General features: G+C 37.3%; 2 protein-coding genes across 6 annotated transcripts in view; both read right to left on the reverse strand.

The window, feature by feature from the left end:
• Positions 1–22,514, reverse strand: part of LOC129724466 (cadherin-86C) — a 440,382-nt gene that overhangs the window by 338,233 nt on the left and 79,635 nt on the right. Inside the window, exon 1 of one of the 5 annotated variants that reach the window (XM_055679690.1) lies at positions 21,825–22,146. The exons of the other annotated variants lie outside the window; for them this stretch is intronic. The gene's annotated coding sequence lies outside the window, so the exon portion shown is untranslated. Of the gene's footprint in view, positions 1–21,824; positions 22,147–22,514 lie in introns of those variants that run through there. 5 annotated transcript variants of the gene reach the window in all.
• Positions 13,391–14,197, reverse strand: LOC129719262 (uncharacterized). The gene has a single exon (XM_055670741.1). The coding sequence runs from the start codon at positions 14,195–14,197 to the stop codon at positions 13,391–13,393; it is 807 nt and encodes a 268-aa protein (XP_055526716.1).

Genomic DNA, 22,514 nt, shown 5'->3' on the forward strand with positions numbered 1-22,514 from the left:
CCAGTTCGAGCTTACGGGCCGCCATCTTTTTTCGCTTTTATCGACCAGTGTTATTTTTGAAATAGTTTTTCGGAATACTTTGAGTATTGACGCATTTTTGAAACAATGTAAAGACATTTCAAGACATTTTTCGGAACCTTTATGTTATAGTTTAGGAAAGTTTAGTTGTAACTTTTTTCGGACGTTTCAGGAAGATTCAGATATATTTTCATTCATCTTTACGATCATTAAAAGCGTTTTAAAATATTTTTGATCCTTTTTAAGCGTATTTTTAGAATAATTAGAGTATTTTTCAAGTCTTTTTTTTTGTTTCATGAAATATTTGAAAATGTTTTAATACACTTTTGAGGTTGGTTTGAGATATTTTCGGTTACTAGTAGTTTCGCGACCTTTCTTTAATTCTGCTTAGCACTAAAAATATGCGACGATATATCTAAAACATTTCGAAAAAATCTTGAGGGCATTTTTGGGACTCTAAATTTTTATTTCGGTATTTTTGAAAAATATTTAAGAACTTTTGAGGAAAATTATTCGGTGCATTTTTTGAAATAGTTTCAATAGTTATTTTTAGGACATATTAGGAATATTTGGAGACATATCCACAACATTTTTTAAACATGTCCGAAATATCTTAAAAGCATTTTAAAACATTTTGGAGATTTTTCAGGGATGTTTGCGGGAATTTTCATACCATTTTTAAAGCGAACGTCGTTTTCAAGTGTATTTTTCGGGGCACTTTTGAAACAAATTGCAGGACTTTTTCGATTAATGTTGGGGACACTACGCGACATTTTTGAAGCGTATTTTGATTTAGGAGGAGTTACAATTGTAATTTATGAATTTCATAATGCCTTTTGATCTCCATATTACAGATTTCATTTTCATATTTAGAGCTCCAAAAGGCTTTAAAGACTGTTCCTGCAGAGAGAAATCAATATTCACTGCACAAAACTCCATTCCTACATCATTTTCTCGTTAGTCATAAGCACAACTGATAGAAATGTGAATGAGAATCAAACTCATCTTTTTATAAAGATGGACATTTCAATTGCTAAATCCATGAAAAAAATTCCATTGCAAACGTGTTGGTAAAAAAAATTCGCATTTCCGTCCACTGTGTGATGGTGGCAGCGGCAACAGCATCGCAGTAGGCTCTGATTCAGCGGGGCCAATATTGAGCGTGTGGTCCACGGTTCTTTTTTTCTGTGTTCGCAAAGAAATATAGAAAAAATAGCGAATGATAACCGGTAGCGTACGGCTTAGCGAGTGAGTTTAATTGCGGCTGACTGCCAGCCTGCCAGGCAGTTCGTACCGGCTGAAACCACAGAACCGAAACCGATTACATCAGACGTAATATGAATAAGTTCTGCAGCTGGTTTTCGTTTTGTTCTAATTCTGACGGCTGGATCAATAACTAGTTTAGATGAACGTAATTCATCCCAGTCTGCCATGGAAGTTCAAAAGCGTTATATAATACTTAAAAAAAATGAATTTCTACGTGAAATGGCCACATCTTAGACCATCAATCTAGTGTCATGTCAGAGCATTAACCACAGCAGTAAAACCTCACCATTCATTCCATTTTAATGCCACAAAACCTTGCGCAGGCCTGGGTTTTAGCCGTCCCCGGGGCCTGCCGAATCATTTGTAAGCTGTTGAGAGTAAAAGTGAATTTCACAATAAATCAATTACGTGCACGTACTAACGGAGGAATGTTTTCAATGCTTGCTACCCTCCCGCCCGTTTCTGCCACCCTTTAACCACACCATCCAAGTAGACAGGAAAAAGGCGCCATTATATCGGTTTTGAATGGAAATCAGCAGATTTCCGCGTGAGTTCGAAATCTGTCCGATCGAATCAGTGCTAATGCGAGGCAGGCTTGCATTTATGTTTATTTTTCCAGCGCTGCGACGTAGTCGTGTTCGGCACACCCGGCCAGGCTTTGAAATTGCACAACCTTAGTACACTAAAGCTAAATTGGAAAAAAATAAAAATCAACAACCAGAACTTTACTAGTTTACGAACATTTTGAACATTCCCCCCCGGTTCGAGCGCCACTAACAAGCCAAGCAAACTGATCAAAGACGAATACCTGCCTCTCCCCCTTTTGGTTGGGATTTCATAAAATCCGACACCTTGGGAACCGTCATTATCGCGCGCTCGAAGAAAGCTCAACAGATTGCCTTCCGATTCTGGATTCTGCACTGCACAGTGCGCGGCCTGGAACTGACCGCGACCGTGAGCATGAAGAAAACACAGAGAGAGGGCAGAATCTTCACCATAACAATATTTATCTACTTCATTAGCGCATCAATTATCGACTTATGCCTTTTCTCGGCTTGTTTTTCGTTCGAAGCAGGCGGCGGCGGGCGCGGTTTCGCGATGAGTCGGATAAATATCATCCGCCGCTAGTGGCTACCGGTGTTTAGGTCAGTCAGCAAGCAGGCGCGAAAATAATGGCGTTACGTGTGAAAAGCTTCCGAAATGCGAAGCGAGAAAAAAAAACAGCATGGAATCGAAGCAAGCTTGTTTTTCGGTGTCTGAATTTGACATGTTCCCAAATTCCGCACAGCGTCGTCGCGTCGGGGATAAAAATAAACCCCGGCCGGCTTATTATTATTTATGCCACACTCCTGATCCTAACTCTCCGCTCCAGGACAAAGTGGGTCAAATCAGAACGCGAAATGCGGCCATAATTTGAATATTACGTGAACGCGAACGCGAACACATAGGAAAAACGCTTTGAATATTGAACTTGATAAACACACAGCATAGCCAGCCAGCAACCGAAAATTCCTGGGAAAGTTCAGTCCCCTTTCGCGATTTGTGTTTTGTTATAAGGTGCGTTGGCCTCGTAGATCGCGTGGGGGAGGAACCGGTTCCGTGCAGCATTTGCGCTATGGGTACTTGTAGGAAAACACCACACCGCCGGTACGGTTACACTTCTAAGTAGAGATTGCAGCTTGGCACGAACGTAAGAAGAAAGGTGCGTACGAAGTACGAACAACAACACATAGGACGTAACTCTGCCAAACTTCTTCGGTAGGACTGTAATCTATAATCTGAATTAAGTTTTATCATGACTAGTTCAAGGGTCAAAAAATGCCGCATGATATAACATCTTAATTAAATTGAATGGACTAGAACTAACCTGAATCTAAACTGATTTAAATTAACATGAAACGAAATCAAAATGATCAACCAAAACAGAATGACGAAAGAAATTGACAACGAAGCTAAAAGAAATAGATGTTACGAAACAAATCAATAATATATAAAAAGAAGGTTAAAAAAAAAAATAACCAAATTAACAAAAATTGCTAACAAAACTACTAAAAACTACAAAAATATGATGAATAATATGAATTAAATATGACAAAAAATATAAATAAAATCAAAGCGACGTCGCTTTCAAATGAAAAACTTTTGTTTCATTTCAAGCACTTTGTGAGTCACGTGAATTATACTTCGCTGCTTCATCAATTTAACGCTTCAAATTGTTATCATTTTTTTTGACGTTGACTAACGTCTATATCGAAGTTAGGCCCCTGAATTTGAAAATCTAGTAATTCAACCAGAGAAAACCAGAGAAAAGTGGTCAGGTTTTGAGCGCTTATTTTGCAGTCATCTTTAATCAGGTTTTCGAGGTTTTGGCATCAATCGATCAGAAATTCTTTTACGGTTGAATTTATATAACAAAAAAAAACTATTGTTTGAGATACACTATTGAAAAATTGGTAATTAATATCGATTGTCTAAATCATACCGCGCAGCCAATCACCTCTCTTCCCAAGCACAGTCGACACTAACGGATACAATCGATCTGACTTTGTTGTTATTGTTGTTGTCACTTTCTGTTTCCGATGTTCATGCTGCTGCTAGCGGAAAAAACCTTGCAAATATGCATCTTTTTGTTGGTGTTAATTTTACGACAGCGGCCTGCGCCCCATCATTCTGATTCCAAAACCGCACCAGTGACATGCGGACGCTAGGTGATAGCAGCTGAAAGGAGAAATACAAAATAGTACCGGTCATCTCGTGCCGGTTTCACCCGTTATGCGGTGGCTTTAGTAGTAAATGGCTACTGCAAAACACTTAAATGGCTGGAATTCTGGACGGACTAACCAGGAAACTATAATCGGCAACTGGCACCTTTTGGTGCCTTGAAATTTTGGTACAGAAGCGGCTAATTGAATTTTCTGTTTTACCAAATGCTGCTGCTAGCGGAAAAAACCTTGCAAAAATGCATGTTTGTGTTGGTGTTAATATTACGACAGCGGCCGGCGCAGCTTTCAAGAAACATTTGTCTCTACCATTCCATCATCTATGTAGCTCCTCCTTCTTTCTAATTATCTGACGAAGCCTTGGTATAAAACGTATCGTTCAAACATTTCACCCCATCAGTTTCATTATTAAACCGTACCGGATACATACGGACGCTCGGTGTTAGCAGCTAAAAGGAGGAAAAACAAAATAGTACCGGTCATCTCGTGCCGGTTTCAACCATTATGCTGGTGGCTGTTGGTAATAAATGGCTACTGCAAAATACTAAAATGGCTGGAATTCTGGACGGACTAACCAGTAAACGAGAATAATCGGCAACTGGTACCTTTTGGTGCCTCGAAATTTTGTTACAGAAGTTTTGTAAAAGAAGCGTTGCAATTACCTCTACTATTTGCTTCAATGGAATATTTTTTTTTTATAAGAATACGGTAGTCAACGTCATGCGGTCGTGTCTTGAATACCACCCTCCTACTTTTTTCCTTTTTTAATTTGCTTCTGATTTTTTCGACAGGTGTAGATTTTTACCTTCAAAATCAAACTAAGTAGGCTGGAATGGAATAGCACCTCTTGAAAGAATGTGAAGCAACACATGTTTGTTGTATATTATGATGTATTCCACAATTTTCAAGTTGTTACTTCGAAACATTGGTTATTCTTCACTTATCCATATTTGACCCTTTTTTAACGTTTCTGACCTTTTTTGGCATTATTTATTAATTTTAAACCTTTCTTTAACATTGTTAACCTACACACTTAGATTTTATTGCCGAGAACTCAACAGCTGATAAATTCAGCGAAATGTTCTACAAGTTTTCCGCAGAATTTTCAAGAACTTCGGCAAACAAAATTTAGTATCTGCTGGTTTACGGTAAATCGATACATTTGCTGAATGTTCGTCGAAATTTATTGCTGACATTTGTTGAAAAATTCGCCGAGCTCCATCAGCTGTTGGGAAGTTTCCCGAGATAAATTAAGTGTGTAATGTGAACTTTTTGACGTTTCACTTTTATTTTACCTTTAGTTTAGTTTTTGTCATTTTTTTACCCTTTTTAAATCTTATTTTTCATTTCTTGAAACTTTTAACATCTAAACTTTCCAATATAATCCCGCTTTGCAGCATAAATTTCAGTGCTTTTTTAGGCTGAAAAAGTCATTTTTTCATAAATCACGTTCGGACAACTTGTAAACATTTTTTAGAGAGTCGAAATGTTCTACAAAAATACTATACTAAATAACATTATCTTTCAATTTAGGGCTGAGCACCTAGACTTTTGCAACATCGATTGTTTGGGATACTCATCATATTGTTCTCAAGAAGTCTGGGTCACCAACAAAGATTCGGGTTCCTCAATCATGGCCTTTAGTACGGGTCCGATTATCCAGAATTTGGTGACTCTCGTTGCTAGTAGTACTCTCTGACCACACTGCTTTGCTCCATATCTTGAGGAAGTTTTCGCGATTGGAACCAATTACAGCGGGAAATCAACCGATTTAGTCACGGAAAGTTATGCCGGAAAACCTAGCAAAGCTATCGCACAGGTTTCATGGTCTTTTTTTAGCCAACCCTGTCCCAGTTTCAGTGTTCCCAGCCAATACTCAAAATCCCGTACAACTCTCTCTCTCTCTCTCTCTCTCTCTATATATATATATATATATATATATATATATATATATATATATATATATATATATATATATATATATATATATATATATATATATATATATATATATATATATATATATATATATATATATATATATATATATATATATGTCTCTCTCTCTCTATGTCTCTCTCTCTCTCTTTCTCTCTCTTTCTCTCTCTCTCTCACTCTCTCTCTTTCTCTCTCTTTCTCTCTCTCTCTCACTCTCTCTCTTTCTCTCTCTTTCTCTCTCTCTCACTCTCTCTCTTTCTCGCTCTCTCTCTCTCGAGCTCTAACTGTTACTGGGTTAGGATAATGGCCTCAACTTCCAAGTTTATCCCGCCGCGAGCACCCAACGTAGGATGGCCCTTATGGCCCTTACGTCGCTTATCCGAGTCCAGAGCGATAGCTGGTACTGGTTTTTCCTCTCAAATTTTGTCAATTCTATTTTTCAGCGCCAGTGTTTCTCAATCGTCCACTCCAGCAGTTTTGTCTTTTTTCCTCCACCTCCAGATGATCAGGGGCTGGAGTCCTGATGGCTTCTATTCGTGCACCAAGATCCATTCTTACAAGCTATTGCATCTTCGTTCAGATGATCATCTCACAATCCACAGTGGGGCGACTTCATACAAAGGCTGGTCAAGCAAAACAAGTGTCGATAAATGCGACAAAAATGTTTTGAATGAAGGGAGAATGGTAAAATTGGTTTGACATAGCATCATAAATATTGTTTTACTTTTTAGGATAAATTCAGTGATTTTTTCCCAAATTTATATTTTATCCTTTACGTCAATATCGAAGAATTTTAATAGAAGAGTATTATAGTTTTGATTAAATTAAATTCTTGGTAAAATTTCAACTTATTTTTTAGTTCAGGCCATGACCAATCAAAGAGATTTGTTTTACACAATATTTCGAACAACTACTTTCTTAACGCGAAAAACAAATCCCAGCTTACATTAAAGCTGCAGAGCGTTTTTAAGTAATGTTCTTTTTCAAAAATATATCAAAGATCGTCAGAATGCCAAGCTTTGAAAAGTCATAAAAAGTTCAGATATCATGGTATTGCGCCCAAATTTTGGATTTGGGCACTTGAATATTATAGCAGGGTCATTCCATACGAAGTGACCACGAAAAAGCACAAACTTGGACACGACCATCACAGATTTTGCTCAAAGTTGGGAGAACTATTCATCTACTGTCACTTTAGAAAAATCTCAAATTTGGTGTCGATTGGAAAACCCCCCGCTCTGTGGGACCCCCCTGTTTATTGCAAAGTCACGCATTTTTTATTCAAAATCTCTTTTTTCTTTTTTTGTAAACTTCGTAATTATTTTAGTTCTGAATTTCGTAATTAATTTTTCGTAAAAATGTTATATCTCAAGATTGGCTCATATTACCACGGAGTGGTAAGTTCTTCTTACGTAAAATTTTCTGAGAAACACAATGAAACCATAAAATTTAAGAAAAAATTAGCTGCATTGGCCGAAAAATGCAAATTTAATTTTAAAATACAAAATTAATCTATCTGGCAACACTTCCGGGCGAAAACAATATTTTTTCTGGATTCCTTGGTTTATTTTCATCAAAATTCACCTATCACTTTTTTTCGGGTGTATTACGTCTATGAATTATAAAATAAAATAATTACGAAATTTACAACTTTTTTCGTAAAAATGTTATTTATTTATTTTATTTATTTATTTATTTGTTTACAAACATTGTAGTGTAAGAAAAAACCTTTTAATTTACTACAATTCGAAATATTATAGTAGAATAACTTAAGTTTCTGATGGTAACGAATATTTCTTAGGTATTATTTTATTAACTTCTCCCATTATTGAACCATGCTGTACATTTACGACGGAATCCATTTAAGAACCGAATATTTTTGAGCTCAGAAGGTAGCAGATTCCAAAAAACAATGCCCTGCACAAACAGAGTATTTTTATAATGTGATGTTCGAAATATAGGAAGTAAAAAGCTTCTGGTACGACTGCTTTGTAAGGAATGAATTTTTTCTCTTAAGTATGGAGGTGATAAAGTGTTTATAATTTTAAATAACATTAAACATGATCGTAACTTAAAAAAGTCATGAAATCTACAACCAATTAATTCCTGTTGGAGATGAGATACTCTAGAGAACCTCGACAATCCAAAAACAGAGCGAACACAACAATTTAGTGCAATACGCAACCTTTCCAACGCTGAAGCTGAAGCATTTAATAGAAAAACATCACCGTACAAAAAGTGAGGCAAGATAAGAGCTTTAAATAGCTTCAGTTTTATAGCAGTTGACAGAGTACTTGAGAACAGTTTAAGAGCCCTAAGTCCATTATAAATTTTTGCACACTGACTACTTATATGACTCTCCCAATTAAAATCATTTTGCACCATGAAGCCAAGAATAGACACTTTAGGAAGATATTCTATGACATCGTTACCTAAGATAATTGCAGGAAGATTGCTAATATTACGATTTTGGGAGATAAGCATGACCTTAGTTTTTGAAGGATTTATTGGTAAAAGATTGCTATCGGACCATGCGAGAATTCGTGACAAATCATCATTAAGGAGATCTGCCATCGAAGCCAAAGAAAGGTCACGTGAATAAAAATAAATTTGAACGTCATCGGCAAACATATGTACCTTACAGTTTTTCAAGATACTGGGCAAATCATTAATAAACATAGAGAAAAGCAGTGCCCCAAGGATTGATTCTTGCGGCACACCTGACAAAATTTCAATTTGGTTTGAGAAACAACTATCCGTAGTAACTACCTGAGATCGTGATGTCAAATATGATTGTATAAGCTGCACAGCGGCTCTATTGAACATCAACTGGGTTGACAATTTCTTTAGAAGCTTAACGTGAGAAACCCTGTCAAAAGCCTTAGAAAAATCTACAAGCAGCAGGAATGCTATAGCTTTATTGTCAATAGCAGCATGAATATCATCATGTACCTTAAGGAAGGCGGTTGTAGTACTATAGCCTCTGCGAAAACCGGATTGCTCAGTACACATCAACCTTAAGTCATGTATGAAATCATTAATTTGAAGCTTCAAAATTTTTTCAAAAAACTTTGGAAAGCGCACACAGTATGCTTATTGGACGTAAGTTGTTAACTGCATTACTTCTGGCATTTTTGCGTATAGGAATAACTTTGGCTAACTTCCAGGCCCGGGGGAATTTTTAGGTGGATATAATCATATTAAAAATCTTAGTTACTCTTGGCAAAACTTGGGGCAAAATCAGGCGTATGAATTTAATCGGAACATCATCGAGACCAATAGCATCAGATTTGATTGAAGATATAGCCAATATCACATCATTTTCGTCCACAGAAGAAAACTTAGAACCATTTTCGTTCAATGTAGGCACCGGAGAAACACTCCCATCACGTGTAAAGTTCGATGCAAAGTATTCGTTGATTTCGTCATTCGAGAGGTTTAATCGATTATCCGACGCCGAAGTTGGTACAGCATTAGTAGCTTTCAACCTATTCCAAAGCTGCTTGTTATTATTTGAAGAATCTATCCTAATGGAAACATGGTTAGATTTAGGCCCTTTTATTAAATGAGTAACCTTATTACGTAATCTTTTATATTGAGCGTGATTCTCATCAGTTCAGTTGCTCGAGATCCAGAGCTTATACGCTAAATTTCTATCAATAATTGCATTTGAAATGTCTCTATTGAACCACGGATTTTTCCTGGGTTTACTATAACGGATTGGTACAAAAGTTTCATGTAGGTCGGAGATTATACTGTTAAAAAGTAGGAGGGTGGTATTCAAGACACGACCGCCTGACGTTGACTACCGTATTCTTATAAAAAAAATAATCCATTGAAGCAAATAGTAGAGGTAACTGCAACGCTTCTTTTACAAAACTTCTGTAACAAAATTTCGAGGCACCAAAAGGTACCAGTTGCCGATTATTCTCGTTTACTGGTTAGTCCGTCCAGAATTCCAGCCATTTTAGTATTTTGCAGTAGCCATTTATTACCAACAGCCACCAGCATAATGGTTGAAACCGGCACGAGATGACCGGTACTATTTTGTCTTTCCTTCTTTCAGCTGCTAACACCTAGCGCTGTCGTGAAATTAACATCAACACAAACATGCATTTTTGCAAGCTTTTTTCCGCTAGCAGCAGCATTTTGTAAAACAGAAAATTCAACTAACCGCTTCTATTATAAAACTGCGAGGCACCAAAAGGTACCAGTTGCCGATTATTCTCGTTTACTGGTAGTCCGTCCAGAATTCCAGCCATTTTAGTATTTTGCAGTAGCTATTTATTACTAACAGCCACCAGCATCACGGGTGAAACCGGCACGAGATGACCGGTACTATTTTGTTTTTCCTCCTTTTGGCTGCTAACACCGAGCGTCCGTATGTTTCCGGTACGGTTTAATAATGAAACTGATGGGGTGAAATGTTCGAACAATACGTTTTATACCAAGGCTTCGTCAGATAATTAGAAAGAAGGAGGGGCTACATAGATAATGGAATGGTAGAGACAAATGTTTCTTGAAAGCTGCGCCGGTCGCTGTCGTAATATTAACACCAACACAAACATGCATTTTTGCAAGGTTTTTTCCGCTAGCAGCAGCATTTGGTAAAACAGAAAATTCAATTAGCCGCTTCTGTACCAAAATTTCGAGGCACCAAAAGGTGCCAGTTGCCGATTATTCTCGTTTACTGGTTAGTCCGTCCAGAATTCCAGCCATTTAAGTGTTTTGCAGTAGCCATTTACTACTAAAGCCACCAGCATAACGGGTGAAACCGGCACGAGATGACCGGTACTATTTTGTCTTTCCTTCTTTCAGCTGCTAACACCTAGCGCTGTCGTGAAATTAACATCAACATAAACATGCATTTTTGCAAGGTTTTTTCCGCTAGCAGCAGCAATTGTAAAACATAAAATTCAACTAACCGCTTCTATTATAAAACTGCGAGGCACCAAAAGGTGCCAGTTGCCGATTTCTTGTTTACTGGTTTCCGTCCAGAATTCCAGCCATTTTAGTATTTTGCAGTAGCCACCAGCATCACGGGTCAAACCGGCACGAGATGACCGGTACTATTTTGTTTTTCCTCCTTTTAGCTGCTAACACCGAGCGTCCGTATGTATCCGGTACGGTTTAATAATGAAACTGATGGGGTGAAATACGTTAACGATACGTTTTATACCAAAGCTTCGTCAGATAATTAGAAAGAAGGAGGGGCTACATAGATGATGGAATGGTAGAGACAAATGTTTCTTGAAAGCTGCGCCGGCCGCTGTCGTAATATTAACACCAACACAAACATGCATTTTTGCAAGGTTTTTTCCGCTAGCAGCAGCATTTGGTAAAACAGAAAATTCAATTAGCCGCTTCTGTACCAAAATTTCGAGGCACCAAAAGGTGCCAGTTGCCGATTATAGCTTCCTGGTTAGTCCGTCCAGAATTCCAGCCATTTAAGTGTTTTGCAGTAGCCATTTACTACTAAAAGCCACCAGCATTACGGGTGAAACCGGCACGAGATGACCGGTACTCTTTTGTCTTTCCTCCTTTCAGCTGCTATCACCTAGCGTCCGCATGTCACCGGTGCGGTTTTGGAATTAAAATGATGGGGCGCCGGCCGCTGTCGTAAATTTAACACCAACAAAAAGATGCATATTTGCAAGGTTTTTTTCCGCTAGCAGCAGCATAAACATCGGAAACAGAAAGTGACAACAACAATAACAACAAAGTCAGATCGATTGTATCCGTTAGTGTCGACTGTGCTTGGGAAGAGAGGTAGTGATTGGCTGCGCGGTATGATTTAGACAATCGATATTAATTACCAATTTTTCAATAGTGTATCTCAAACAATAGTTTGTTTTTGTCATATAAATTTAACCGTAAAAGAATTTCTGATCGATTGATGCCAAAACCTCGAAAACCTGATTATAGATGACTGCAAAATAAGCGCTCAAAACCTGACCACTTTTCTCTGGTTTTCCCTGGTTGAATTACTAGATTTTCAAATTCAGGGGCCTAACTTCGATATAGACGTTAGTCAACGTCAAAAGATCAACCGCAATATCTGGATCATCTATACTATCAAATTGTGACCAATCAACGAGATTGATAGCACTCAACAGACTTTGCATGTTTACATTATGATAATCACGGTATGCACGTGTATCTGCACATCGAGAGCGAGATATTTCAATAGACGAAAAGACGATATCATGATTCGAAAAGACTGGAGATGATGCTTGATGAACATTATTCATAAACTGTACACTAGATGTGAAAAATAAATCTATCTGGGAAGAACCGTTGGAACGGAAGTGAGTAGGTTCCGTATTTATGCAAGTTAATCCATAGCTATCAGTGACACTCTTCAGTCTAGTCGTTTTGTTACAAATTTTTCTCCAATCGGTATTGAAGTCGCCAACGATTACAGTGTTATGATAATCCAATGAGTACTCTGTCAATTTGTCGAATAATAGGTCTGCGCAGTTCGAACAAGGAGGGTTATAGAAAGTTCCTAAAAGAAATTTATTGTGGTTGTAGTTTACTTCAAGTAACACATACTCGGTGATATTTGAATAATGGGCTCCTGCTAGAAGCTCGGATGATGATAATAATTTACATCTAATGTCATTTTTGTAGTAAATACAAATACCACCACCACGGCAATATTTTCTATCGTTGCGTATCATATTGTAACCATCAACCTCTATCAACTTATTTGGTATATCTTCTGTAAGCCAAGTTTCGGTAACACAAATAATGTCTATTTTACTGTCAGAGAAACATACTTTAAATTCATCAAATTTGGTAAGCTGTCGTGCGCACAAGCTTTGAACATTAACATGACAAACGTTGAGTTTGTTTGAATTCAACACACTGTTCATCACAGCACGAGGGATGATTGAATCTACCCTATTTGACCGGATATTTCCTTGGTTAGCTAGCATTTGAAGAAATCGTAATTCGGCAGAGAAAAGTATGTACAGCATGGGACAATTTGAGTAATTTAGAATTAGATTTGAATAGTGAACGAAATTTCAATATCTTGCAATGCATTTTTATACAAATATTCCATAGCAAATTTTCGTGACTCATACGGAGTATAGATATAATTGAGTTTAGTCACCATCAGCAGCAACGAACAGCACCAACCTTGACCAGCAGTAGCAGCAGCAGCAACACCAACTCCAACAACAACCGTAGTTCCTATCCTCCAGTTTAACGGGCGACACGTATTTCAACTGTTCCATTTATGATTATAACTTTCAGGAGGAAAGAAAACAAGGATATCGAAGGAAGGCAATCACGGAATTAACTGGGAAGGAAATCGAAGAGCAAATGGAAGGGTATAAATAGTATGAACTTCTAGGAGGGGAATAATTCAAGGAGAAAAACAGGAGCGGAAACATGGATTTGTATTGGAAGGAAAAAAAAATATCGATAGGGAAAGGGTATTATTTCGGTAGCAGGTCCAACCGATGAGCGGGTACGGCCTCGGCATCCATTGCAGTCTTTACGTAAACACTTCCACCTCTAGTAAATACTGCATGTAGTTTCCCATCTCGTTTTAGCTTCAATGCTTCAGCTTTTATTTTCCGTCCTAGCTCAGTCAAACTCTCATTGATATAGATCCGCTGATTTACGCTAAATCCCAGATGCAACAACGAAAGGTTTCTCGATGACAGATAGCGCCGATAGAAGTCCTCACGAGCAATCTTGAATGCAAATTGCATGATGATGGGAGGAGTTGAACCAACCTGTTTAGGTAATCGGGCCAAACGTTTCGCATAAATCAACGGTATTTCCTGCTCAGTGTACCCCAGCGCATTCGAAACAGCCATAATAAAACTATCCAAGTTTTCAGTAGGATTGTAGGGCACTCCCGAAAGCAGCAGATCAGTTGCCTTTTCGTTTACTGCCATGCGTTCTTTGTTGAGACACACATCGGTACGCACAGTGGAAACAGAAGCAGCTAGTTTGTTTACTTCATCACGGCAGTCATTCTTGAATTGTTGCACTTCGCAGCGTAGAGTATCGATATCTTTGCGCAGCTCACCCTGATAGCGATCGATTTTCCTGTTGGTCTCTTCGAAAAGCATCTGCATACGATTCATTATATTGTCAAGCGTCAGGGCCTGGTCTTGTTCGCCTACTTGATCTAGATCCTCACGGGAGCGTTTCGTAACCGAATTCCCGTCACCTATTCCAGAAGGCTGTAGAGATTGAGCAGTCTTACCTCTACCCGTGTTGCGTGACGTCATTGAGATGTAATAAACAGCAGTGACAGTTGTGATCGGATGAATTTTTTTGATTGTTGGTGAGCGTACTGACAATAGAATGAACACTATTGATGTGGTGGTAGTCACGATTTATAGTAAAATATTTCAGATAAATTATCAGAAACAAGCGGGTATATTAGCGAGACTTCACTTCACAACAGTAATATTGGCATCAATCAGTGGTGTCACGGGAAGGAAAGCAATGATTAGCAGCTTTAAACGCGAGATATCTCGAGATTGGCTCATATTACCCCGGGATGATAGTTGTTTCTTATGTGAAATTTTCCAAGGAATACGATGAAATTAGCAAATTTGAAATAAAAATGATTGCATTTGCCGAAAAATGTAAATTTAGTTTTCAAGTACAAAAATAATTTTTCTGGCAACACTTCCGGTCAAAAATAATATTATTTCTGGATTCCTTGGTTTATTTTCTTCAAAATTAACCTATCACTATTTTCCGGGTGTCTTACGTCTATAAATTGTAAAAAAAAATAATTACGAAATTGACAATTTTTATCGTAAAAATGTTATATCTCGAGATTGGCTCATATTACCACGGATAATAGTTGTTTCTTATGTGAAATTTTCTATGGAACACGATGAAATTATCAATTTCAAAATAAAAATGGCTGCATTCGCCGAAAAATGTAAATTTAATTTTCAAATACAAAAATAATTTATCTGGCAACACTTCCGGTCAAAACTTATATTTTTTTTTTGAACTTCTTGGTTTATTTTCTTCAAAAATCATCTATCTGTATTTTTCGAACATCTTACGTCTATGAATTGTAAGAAAAAAAAAGAGATACAGTAGAAAGTAAACAACCAAAGGACCTTTCGCTTGTTCTGGATAATGCCTGACACGAAAGTTGACTAAAGCTGGAATAGGAGAGGAAGTAGCAGCAGCGACATGGTCGATATGGTTTGAAGCTGGAGGAGCGAGGAGAAAGGGATTTATATTCATTGCGCTTAGACTAGCGTACTAAGACAAGGGGCTTCTTTTTTCTTTGTTTTGAAGTTCTAGTTGTCTTTGACAGCACGCAACGACACTTCGATTACTTGTGTTACGCGACGACCAATAAGCACAACCGATGCTGTCGAATGCTCGGCGCGGAATGTACTTTGTGCTTTAGCCTTTTCCATTATTCATATTTACTTATTGTTTTCTCACTAAGCATTTTTTTTAAACTTTTATAAGATTGTTTATATTTTTTTTTGATTTATTTTATACTTGCCATCTTTGATCATTATAATTAGAGTTAGTTTCGCTTAAACTTAATGACATCTTAAGGGTTTTGAACGTTTTTTTTTTTGAATTTTGGATGTTTCTGTGATTATTGATATTGCTTTTACTGTTTTCTGCAGTTTTTAAATTTTTTTTATTTTCGATTGGTTTACCTCAGTGAACTTTTTGCTGTTCTTTTGTCTCTTTTTATAGGACCGATTTTGTTCACCTCAGTTTTTTTAGTTTTGTTTTGTAAATATAATTCATTTTAGTTTTTTCAAGCGGTAAACTATGCAAATCTATCAACGTAAAACAAAACATATTGAAGTAACACAAAACGGAACCTCAAAAAAGCACAAAAAAGTTCAAAAACAAATTCAACTGCCTAAAATACGAGTAATATTTCAGATATTTCAGAAATCCCGCGCGATCACATAAGAATAAAATAAAAACTTGAAAAGCTCACAAATTTTTCAGTTGTCGAAGAGGATTCATATCGAAATAAATCAAAAATTAGGAAAAGCAGGGAAAACAAAATAGAAAATAAGATCTAAAAAAGAAAAATTTGTCAACAAAATGAAAGAAGTGTTGAAAAAATGTTTAAAAAGCTAAAAATTATCAAGATATGCCAAATTACCTAAAAAAAAATTCTTGATATTTTTTAAAAAGGGCGAATGCCAAAAAGTAGTTCAAAATACTAAAAGTTATCAGAAAAGTCAGAAAAAAATGACTTATTTCAATAGTCACCAATAGTATAGAGGCGGCGTACACTAAACACCTGGGTAATATCACAATAGATCAAATGTCTCTGGTCGAAGTGAAGAGTCCACACAGGAAAAAAAATAATACAAAAACTATCGGGAATAATAAACAAATGAAGCAAAATGGACAAAAATTCAGAATGGAAAACACGATGGTAGTGGTAAGAGTGATAAACAAACTAACAAAAACGTAGAATAAACTTACTGATAAACTAGACAAGAACGCCAAAAAAAAAACAGAAAACTGTCAAAAATATAAACACCGACGAAATCTTGAAATGACAATTTAACAAAGTTTTAAAAACAGAAAAAAAATCTTTTATTCACAAAAACGGCAAATGTGACCGAAAATTGTAAATCTGGAAAAAAGGCATCATAAAAACCAAAAAAAAAAAAACAAACAACCAACAAAAACAAACAATAGAAAAGCAGGAAAAGTTTTGTAACAAAAGCTACAAAATTGAACGGGATTGTGATGGCTGAAACAATAATAATAATAAAAAATTAAAACAAACCAATGACGTGAAGTGATATACAGTGATCACCCGATTATATCTCACCCTGATGATTTTTGGCGTGATAAAATAGGGAAAGTGATAAAATCGGGAAATTTTTAATATTTTTTTTTATTGAAGATGCTAAATCAATAACTAAATACGTAAAATCAGCGATTTTAATTTTTTTTTAGAAAATTTATCTGTACAAACATATGAAAAAGGAGCAGTTGTTTTTTCATAAATCGATATATCTGAATAATGACAAAAGATAGAGAAAAGTTGTCAAGGGAAATCGATAAAAAATAAATAATAAAAAATCGATCATCACTATTTTTTTAAAACATTTTTTTAGTTAGATAATTCAGTTGCCTAAAACTTTTCTAAACAAACCTAAAAAAATAAAAAACCTTAAAAAAATCGATGTGCCTTGGGTGCTACATTCCGATTCGGAACTTGACCTTCTGTTTATTTGTACACAGACTTCGCAGCCGATTGTTTAGTGTACAGGACAATTGCGGGGCTAGCGCTACGATCCTACTGACACTAACAGTCTCTCCCGAGCCGAGACTCGAACCTCGCTCGTTAGGCCAGCATCATACCTCGAGACCATCTGGGAGATCTTAAAAAAAGGAAAGGATGTAAAATCTTTAAAAAATCGATGTAAAGTTGCAAACAAATTACAATTAAGTTTTTTATTCGTTCATGTTTTTGTTTGAATTGGTAAAATGAATTACTTGCTTTTTTGTAGCGCAGTACCATAAGCAAAATATCAGATGTTCTCACAACACTAAACTATGCCGAAGACAGCATGCTGATATCTCTCACATATTGCAACCAGAAAAATCTTAAAATGTAAATAACGATTTTTAGTGCCTTCTCATAGAAAACTTTATGTTGCTTGCAATATGTAAGAGATAGAAACATGATGTCTTCTGTAAAGTTTCTTGTTTTGAGATCACCTAATACTTCGCCTAAGACACCAAGCGTCTATCTTTATCTGATGAAAAAGTAAATATTCTATCTCACTTTTAGGAGGATTGATCACCCAGCTTTCTACATCAAAAGATGCGTTTTCAAAAATTTTGAAACTTCTCCGAACATATTATACGGGTATAATAAACATTTGTATCACTATTCAATTATTCGCACGATAACAGCAAAATGTAACATTGTGCATCGGTTGAATTTTTAATGTAAACTGCATCCAGAATGATACACAGAATAATGAAAAATATCTTAAATATTGAAGCGCAATAGAAAATCAGTTCATCCTGACATTTTTTAAATGAAATGTTTCATGATGATAAAATCGGGTGAAAAATGTAATAAAATCGGGGGCAGATAAAATCGGGTACAGATATAATCGGGTGATTACTGTATTGGGAAATAAAAGGCAAATAGGTGTTTAAATAGTTGAAAAATTTCCAAAAACTCTGAAAAAATAGAGATGTCCTAAAAATGTCAATGAACTATCAGAACAAATACCAAAAATGTCGAAAGTGGATGAAAAAAGTCTTTAATAACAAAAATGGTCAAAAATGTTGGGAAAGGTTTTCATTTTTGTGAATGCCATAGGTGTTGAGAAATGTCAAAAATGTCAGCAAAGGCCAAAATATACCTAAAATACTAAGAACTGTCCAAAGAGGTAAGCAAAAACCAACATTGAAGAGAAACAAAAACAAAAGGATTGTCAATGAAAGTCAAAAAGTCAGTTACGTAAAAAAAATTAAAATTAGTCAAAAATAATCAACAAAAAAAACTTGAAATATAACAAATCTTTCCGAAATCACAGATGTACCAAAACTAGGATCAGAAGATTAAAAAACATCAAACAAAGTCAACAGGATTATCAATATTAGAAATATCTCAAAAATGTCAAAAACTATCAAAAGAGATCCGGGAAAGGAAAAAAGGAGGCCAAAAAGTAGTAAAAAAGGAAATATCTTACAAGACTTGAAGTCAATGTTGAAATGTGTAAACTGTAAAGTTGAAGAATGCTAAAAAATATTCTGAAAATAATAACAATGTTAGGTTTCATGGCTATTTGAAACAACCACAGAACCTTACTACCTAACTTCATTTGGGAAATTTCGTTTCACCTCCCTGACATCTTCACTCTTCAAAGAAAATATTCGATTAAAACTTAGTCAGTGGGTAAAAAATATAAAACAATGAGTTATGTCAAAAATAATTGAAATATGTTTTAACAGCTCAAAACGTTTAAGACTATAATGTAAAAAATTGTACAAATGTTAAAAAAAAATCAAAAAAGTTTCATACCTTCAATTATTCGAAAAATGTCCAAACTGATCAAAATGTAATAAAAGATCAAAAATTTTAGGAAAGTGATTTTCTTTTGAATTTTTGGTCATTTGTTTATCAATTATAATCTAACTGATCTTATGCAAACTTCGCGCAAGAGCGACCGCCTTGCCCTTTTTAGAAGATTGACTGAACGACCGAGAACGAAAAAAAACTAACATGAAAATCTGTTCGGCCCAGCGATTGCTTTGATGTTCGTAAACTTGCGTCCGTAGGCAAACATAACCAAACTTTGTCGTGTGGCCTTCCGGTGGGTGACAACATGCTTCGAATAGGCGTACAGCCTACTGGCGATTGTTTGGATCGGAAAGGTAAATATTGGTATTTCGCACGTCAAACGGCGGCGGCACCGTTTGTTGGTACACAACGTCTGTATAACTTGTTTGTCTTTCCTTTGATTCGAAGTGTCAATTTTCAATAGAGAAAAAAAAACGACAACTCCAGTTTGATTGTTTCCCAAGGTTGCACAACTTACTCACAGCTGATTTTACGCTCACTATTCGACTATCATTCCGCTAGTTATTACTGCTTCAAAAAGATAATTAACGTTTCTACTTTTACGTGTCTGTCTATCTTGATAAATTGAACCGCAATTATAGGAGCACAATACACATTTTTCTTAACTTTTTTTTTGCTTTTCATACCAATCGCAAATGCTAACGAGGGGCGTAATTAGATAATTTCGACCGGCCAGAAAAATTACAAGCATTTATCGTCTAATGATTTCTACCGCTCAGCTATGGTTGCTTAATCAGCTCTTGCCAGTTGCCAAAAACATTCCGCCAAACTGATCGATGACTGGCGGTTTTTTACTTCTTCCACCAATCCGAATAATGGGATGGGAGCTATTATTACTTCTCTGTTCCGGTTTTCATACCAAAATCAGATTGGGACGCTTCTCCTGCACAAGTCGACCTGTCAAAAGTGACATTTTTTTACTATTTTTTTCGTTGTTGGCGCGCGCATTTACCCCATCAATTGGATTAAACTGTCGCATGCGATCGCGATTAGTCTGTAAAGCTTTGGCTGTGCGCATAACGAACAACGCTTTTGTAATTAAATCCCCCTTCTGGGTTTGGGTGGGTAAAGTCCGCGTCGATCCATGCACACGCGACAACGCGAGGATTTATCGGTGACAGTCTGGCAGCGCGCGCGGCGGCGGCAATCGCTCTTTAATAGGGCGGCTTAAAGAGAGAAAAAATGCCGCGCGTAAGCCAGTAGACGGCATTGAGACGACGCATTTGACGTATTTGACGGAGTGGCAATGGAAATCAGAATTTGGTGAATAACTCTTTTGCGCTACTTACTGGTGACTGACTGTTGCTTGCGACTAACCCCGCGGGTGCACTATGGATTGAACCAGTTGGCAACCGGTTGGCTTAACCCAGTTAACCAGCATTATCTTGGCCAATTGTGATCCAGATCAAATTCAACTCAACCTTTAAGGATTTGTATAAAATTTGAGTCTCAGACACCGCCCGATCAAGGCTTTCGCCATCAAAACCAAGTAGGCTGGAATGGAAGGCCACCTTTTAGAGGTCTGTTGAGCAATTTATTTTCGACATATGGTATGACATATTCTACTTTTTTTTTCTGACTGTCTTCTCATAAGTATCTGACATTGTGGTATTTTGACATTTTTTGTTATGTTTTATTTAACTTTTGATAACTTTGATGATTGTCAAATTGTAAGAAGTGTCAAATATGTTAAAGAACTCCATAGAACAAAAATATCAAGAAGATAATAGAAATGAAAGCTGTGATAACTGCTAGTAATACCAAAGGGTCAGAAATTATGATTCTAAAAGCTGAAAGTCGATCCTCGACTGGTAAAACAACCTCCGGGAAGGGGGAGCCACCCGGTCATACGCAAAGCGTGCAAAAATTGGATCAGACTTTTCCGATTCGGTTCAGTAAATCACAATAAAAGAAAGCCTACTGAAACCCAACGTTACGTGATTGCGGTTGCAGTGATTCCATAGCGCGATTGATTAAAAATAACACAACGTCAAAACTTGTGTCACGGCTTGCCGAGATACTTTGTGTCGTACACGGAGCCTTCAATCATGCCTACAGCAACAAAACAAGCCTACTTTTCACCCCTAAAATAGGCGAAAATCCGCATTTTCAGCCGCGAAAATTACCGAACGATTTACCCAAAGCTGCAGCTATCTAAATGCCGCAATTTAGGGAAAATAACCACCTTCAGAATAGCAAAGATTATTTCACTAGCACCGAATCAAAAAAAAAAGAGATCAGACAGGGTTGAACTCGCGTCGCGAGCCAGCACGTTTTCGAGACCCGCCGTGGTTACAAAAACCACGCGATACGCCCCTCCGAGTTGGCGCCCTAAAGATTCCATTCAACTTTGACCCGCTTTTCTTTATTTTCACTTTTTCTTGCACCCCGCCTCTCAGTCCCGGAGGAGGACCGGGGAGACGGCGTATTTGAAGAACCAACAAAGTCCCTCCCGGGTCAAGCGATACACTTCTAATAAATGCTGGCGTATTTCTGATTTCTCGACCTCCCCGGAGACGGTGGGCTGCAATTTGAGCGTAAAAGTATATACTGGAGTCATCCAAGTAGGCCGGTCAAACAGTTTGCATGTCGTAAGCTGTCTATAAGTAGTCTGGGAGGGAAAAAAGGAAGGAAATGTCGTGCAGTGATTGAGCGTCTCTCGGTGCCGCCTGCTTTGACTGGGGTCCCTCCAGTCGTCTGGCGTTTTAGCAAGTTGTAATATAATTCTCGAATGGTGACTAATAGGGCAGAAAATAAAAACTTAACACTTTACGGATTCGTACTTTGAATTGCTGCCGCCCGCTGGTTGACGATTATGGATGTCCGGAAATATTCCTGCCGGAGTTACAATGTTGCATTTATTTTTCGCTTTCTCACTACATTGTATCACAAAAATTTAAAATCACTTCAAACATGAATAAAACACTGACAGCACATTCACATCCCGCAGTTAACCACAACACGACATATCAGAATAATCCAATTAACCTCCTTTGGGCACCGTTTTGTTTCCCCCTATTGCCAACGCGGATCGCGTTCCCAAACGCTCACTACAAGGTTTTAACCCGAACAACACAAAACGCACGCATTTAGTCCGAACCGTTCGCTTGCCGGGCGACTTCTGACCGGTGGTCCTCGCAGGACATCAGTTTTTCTAAGCAAGCCGCCTCGAACTAGCCGCCGCCCAAGCAGCGTGGACTGGACTGGAATCCAGAACGGAAGCGCGCTCCGTACTTGAGCCACTTTGCATTGTGAATTCACTGTGCTTCCCTTTTGGTGGCGGGCATAAAAATCGCAGCAATCTGTGTCATCGGGAATAACACTCACGGCTTGTGTGTGAAATGAACACCTCAACCGGGCACACCATGGCAACCAGGCTTGACCAAAACAATTCTTCGGGATTTGTTCGTCGTGGTCAAGCGTCCATCATCATGAACAGCACGCGCCGATGAATGCATCGGAATTCCGCACTC

This window comes from Wyeomyia smithii, chromosome 1, assembly GCF_029784165.1.
Source record: "Wyeomyia smithii strain HCP4-BCI-WySm-NY-G18 chromosome 1, ASM2978416v1, whole genome shotgun sequence".
NCBI lineage: Eukaryota > Metazoa > Arthropoda > Insecta > Diptera > Culicidae > Wyeomyia > Wyeomyia smithii.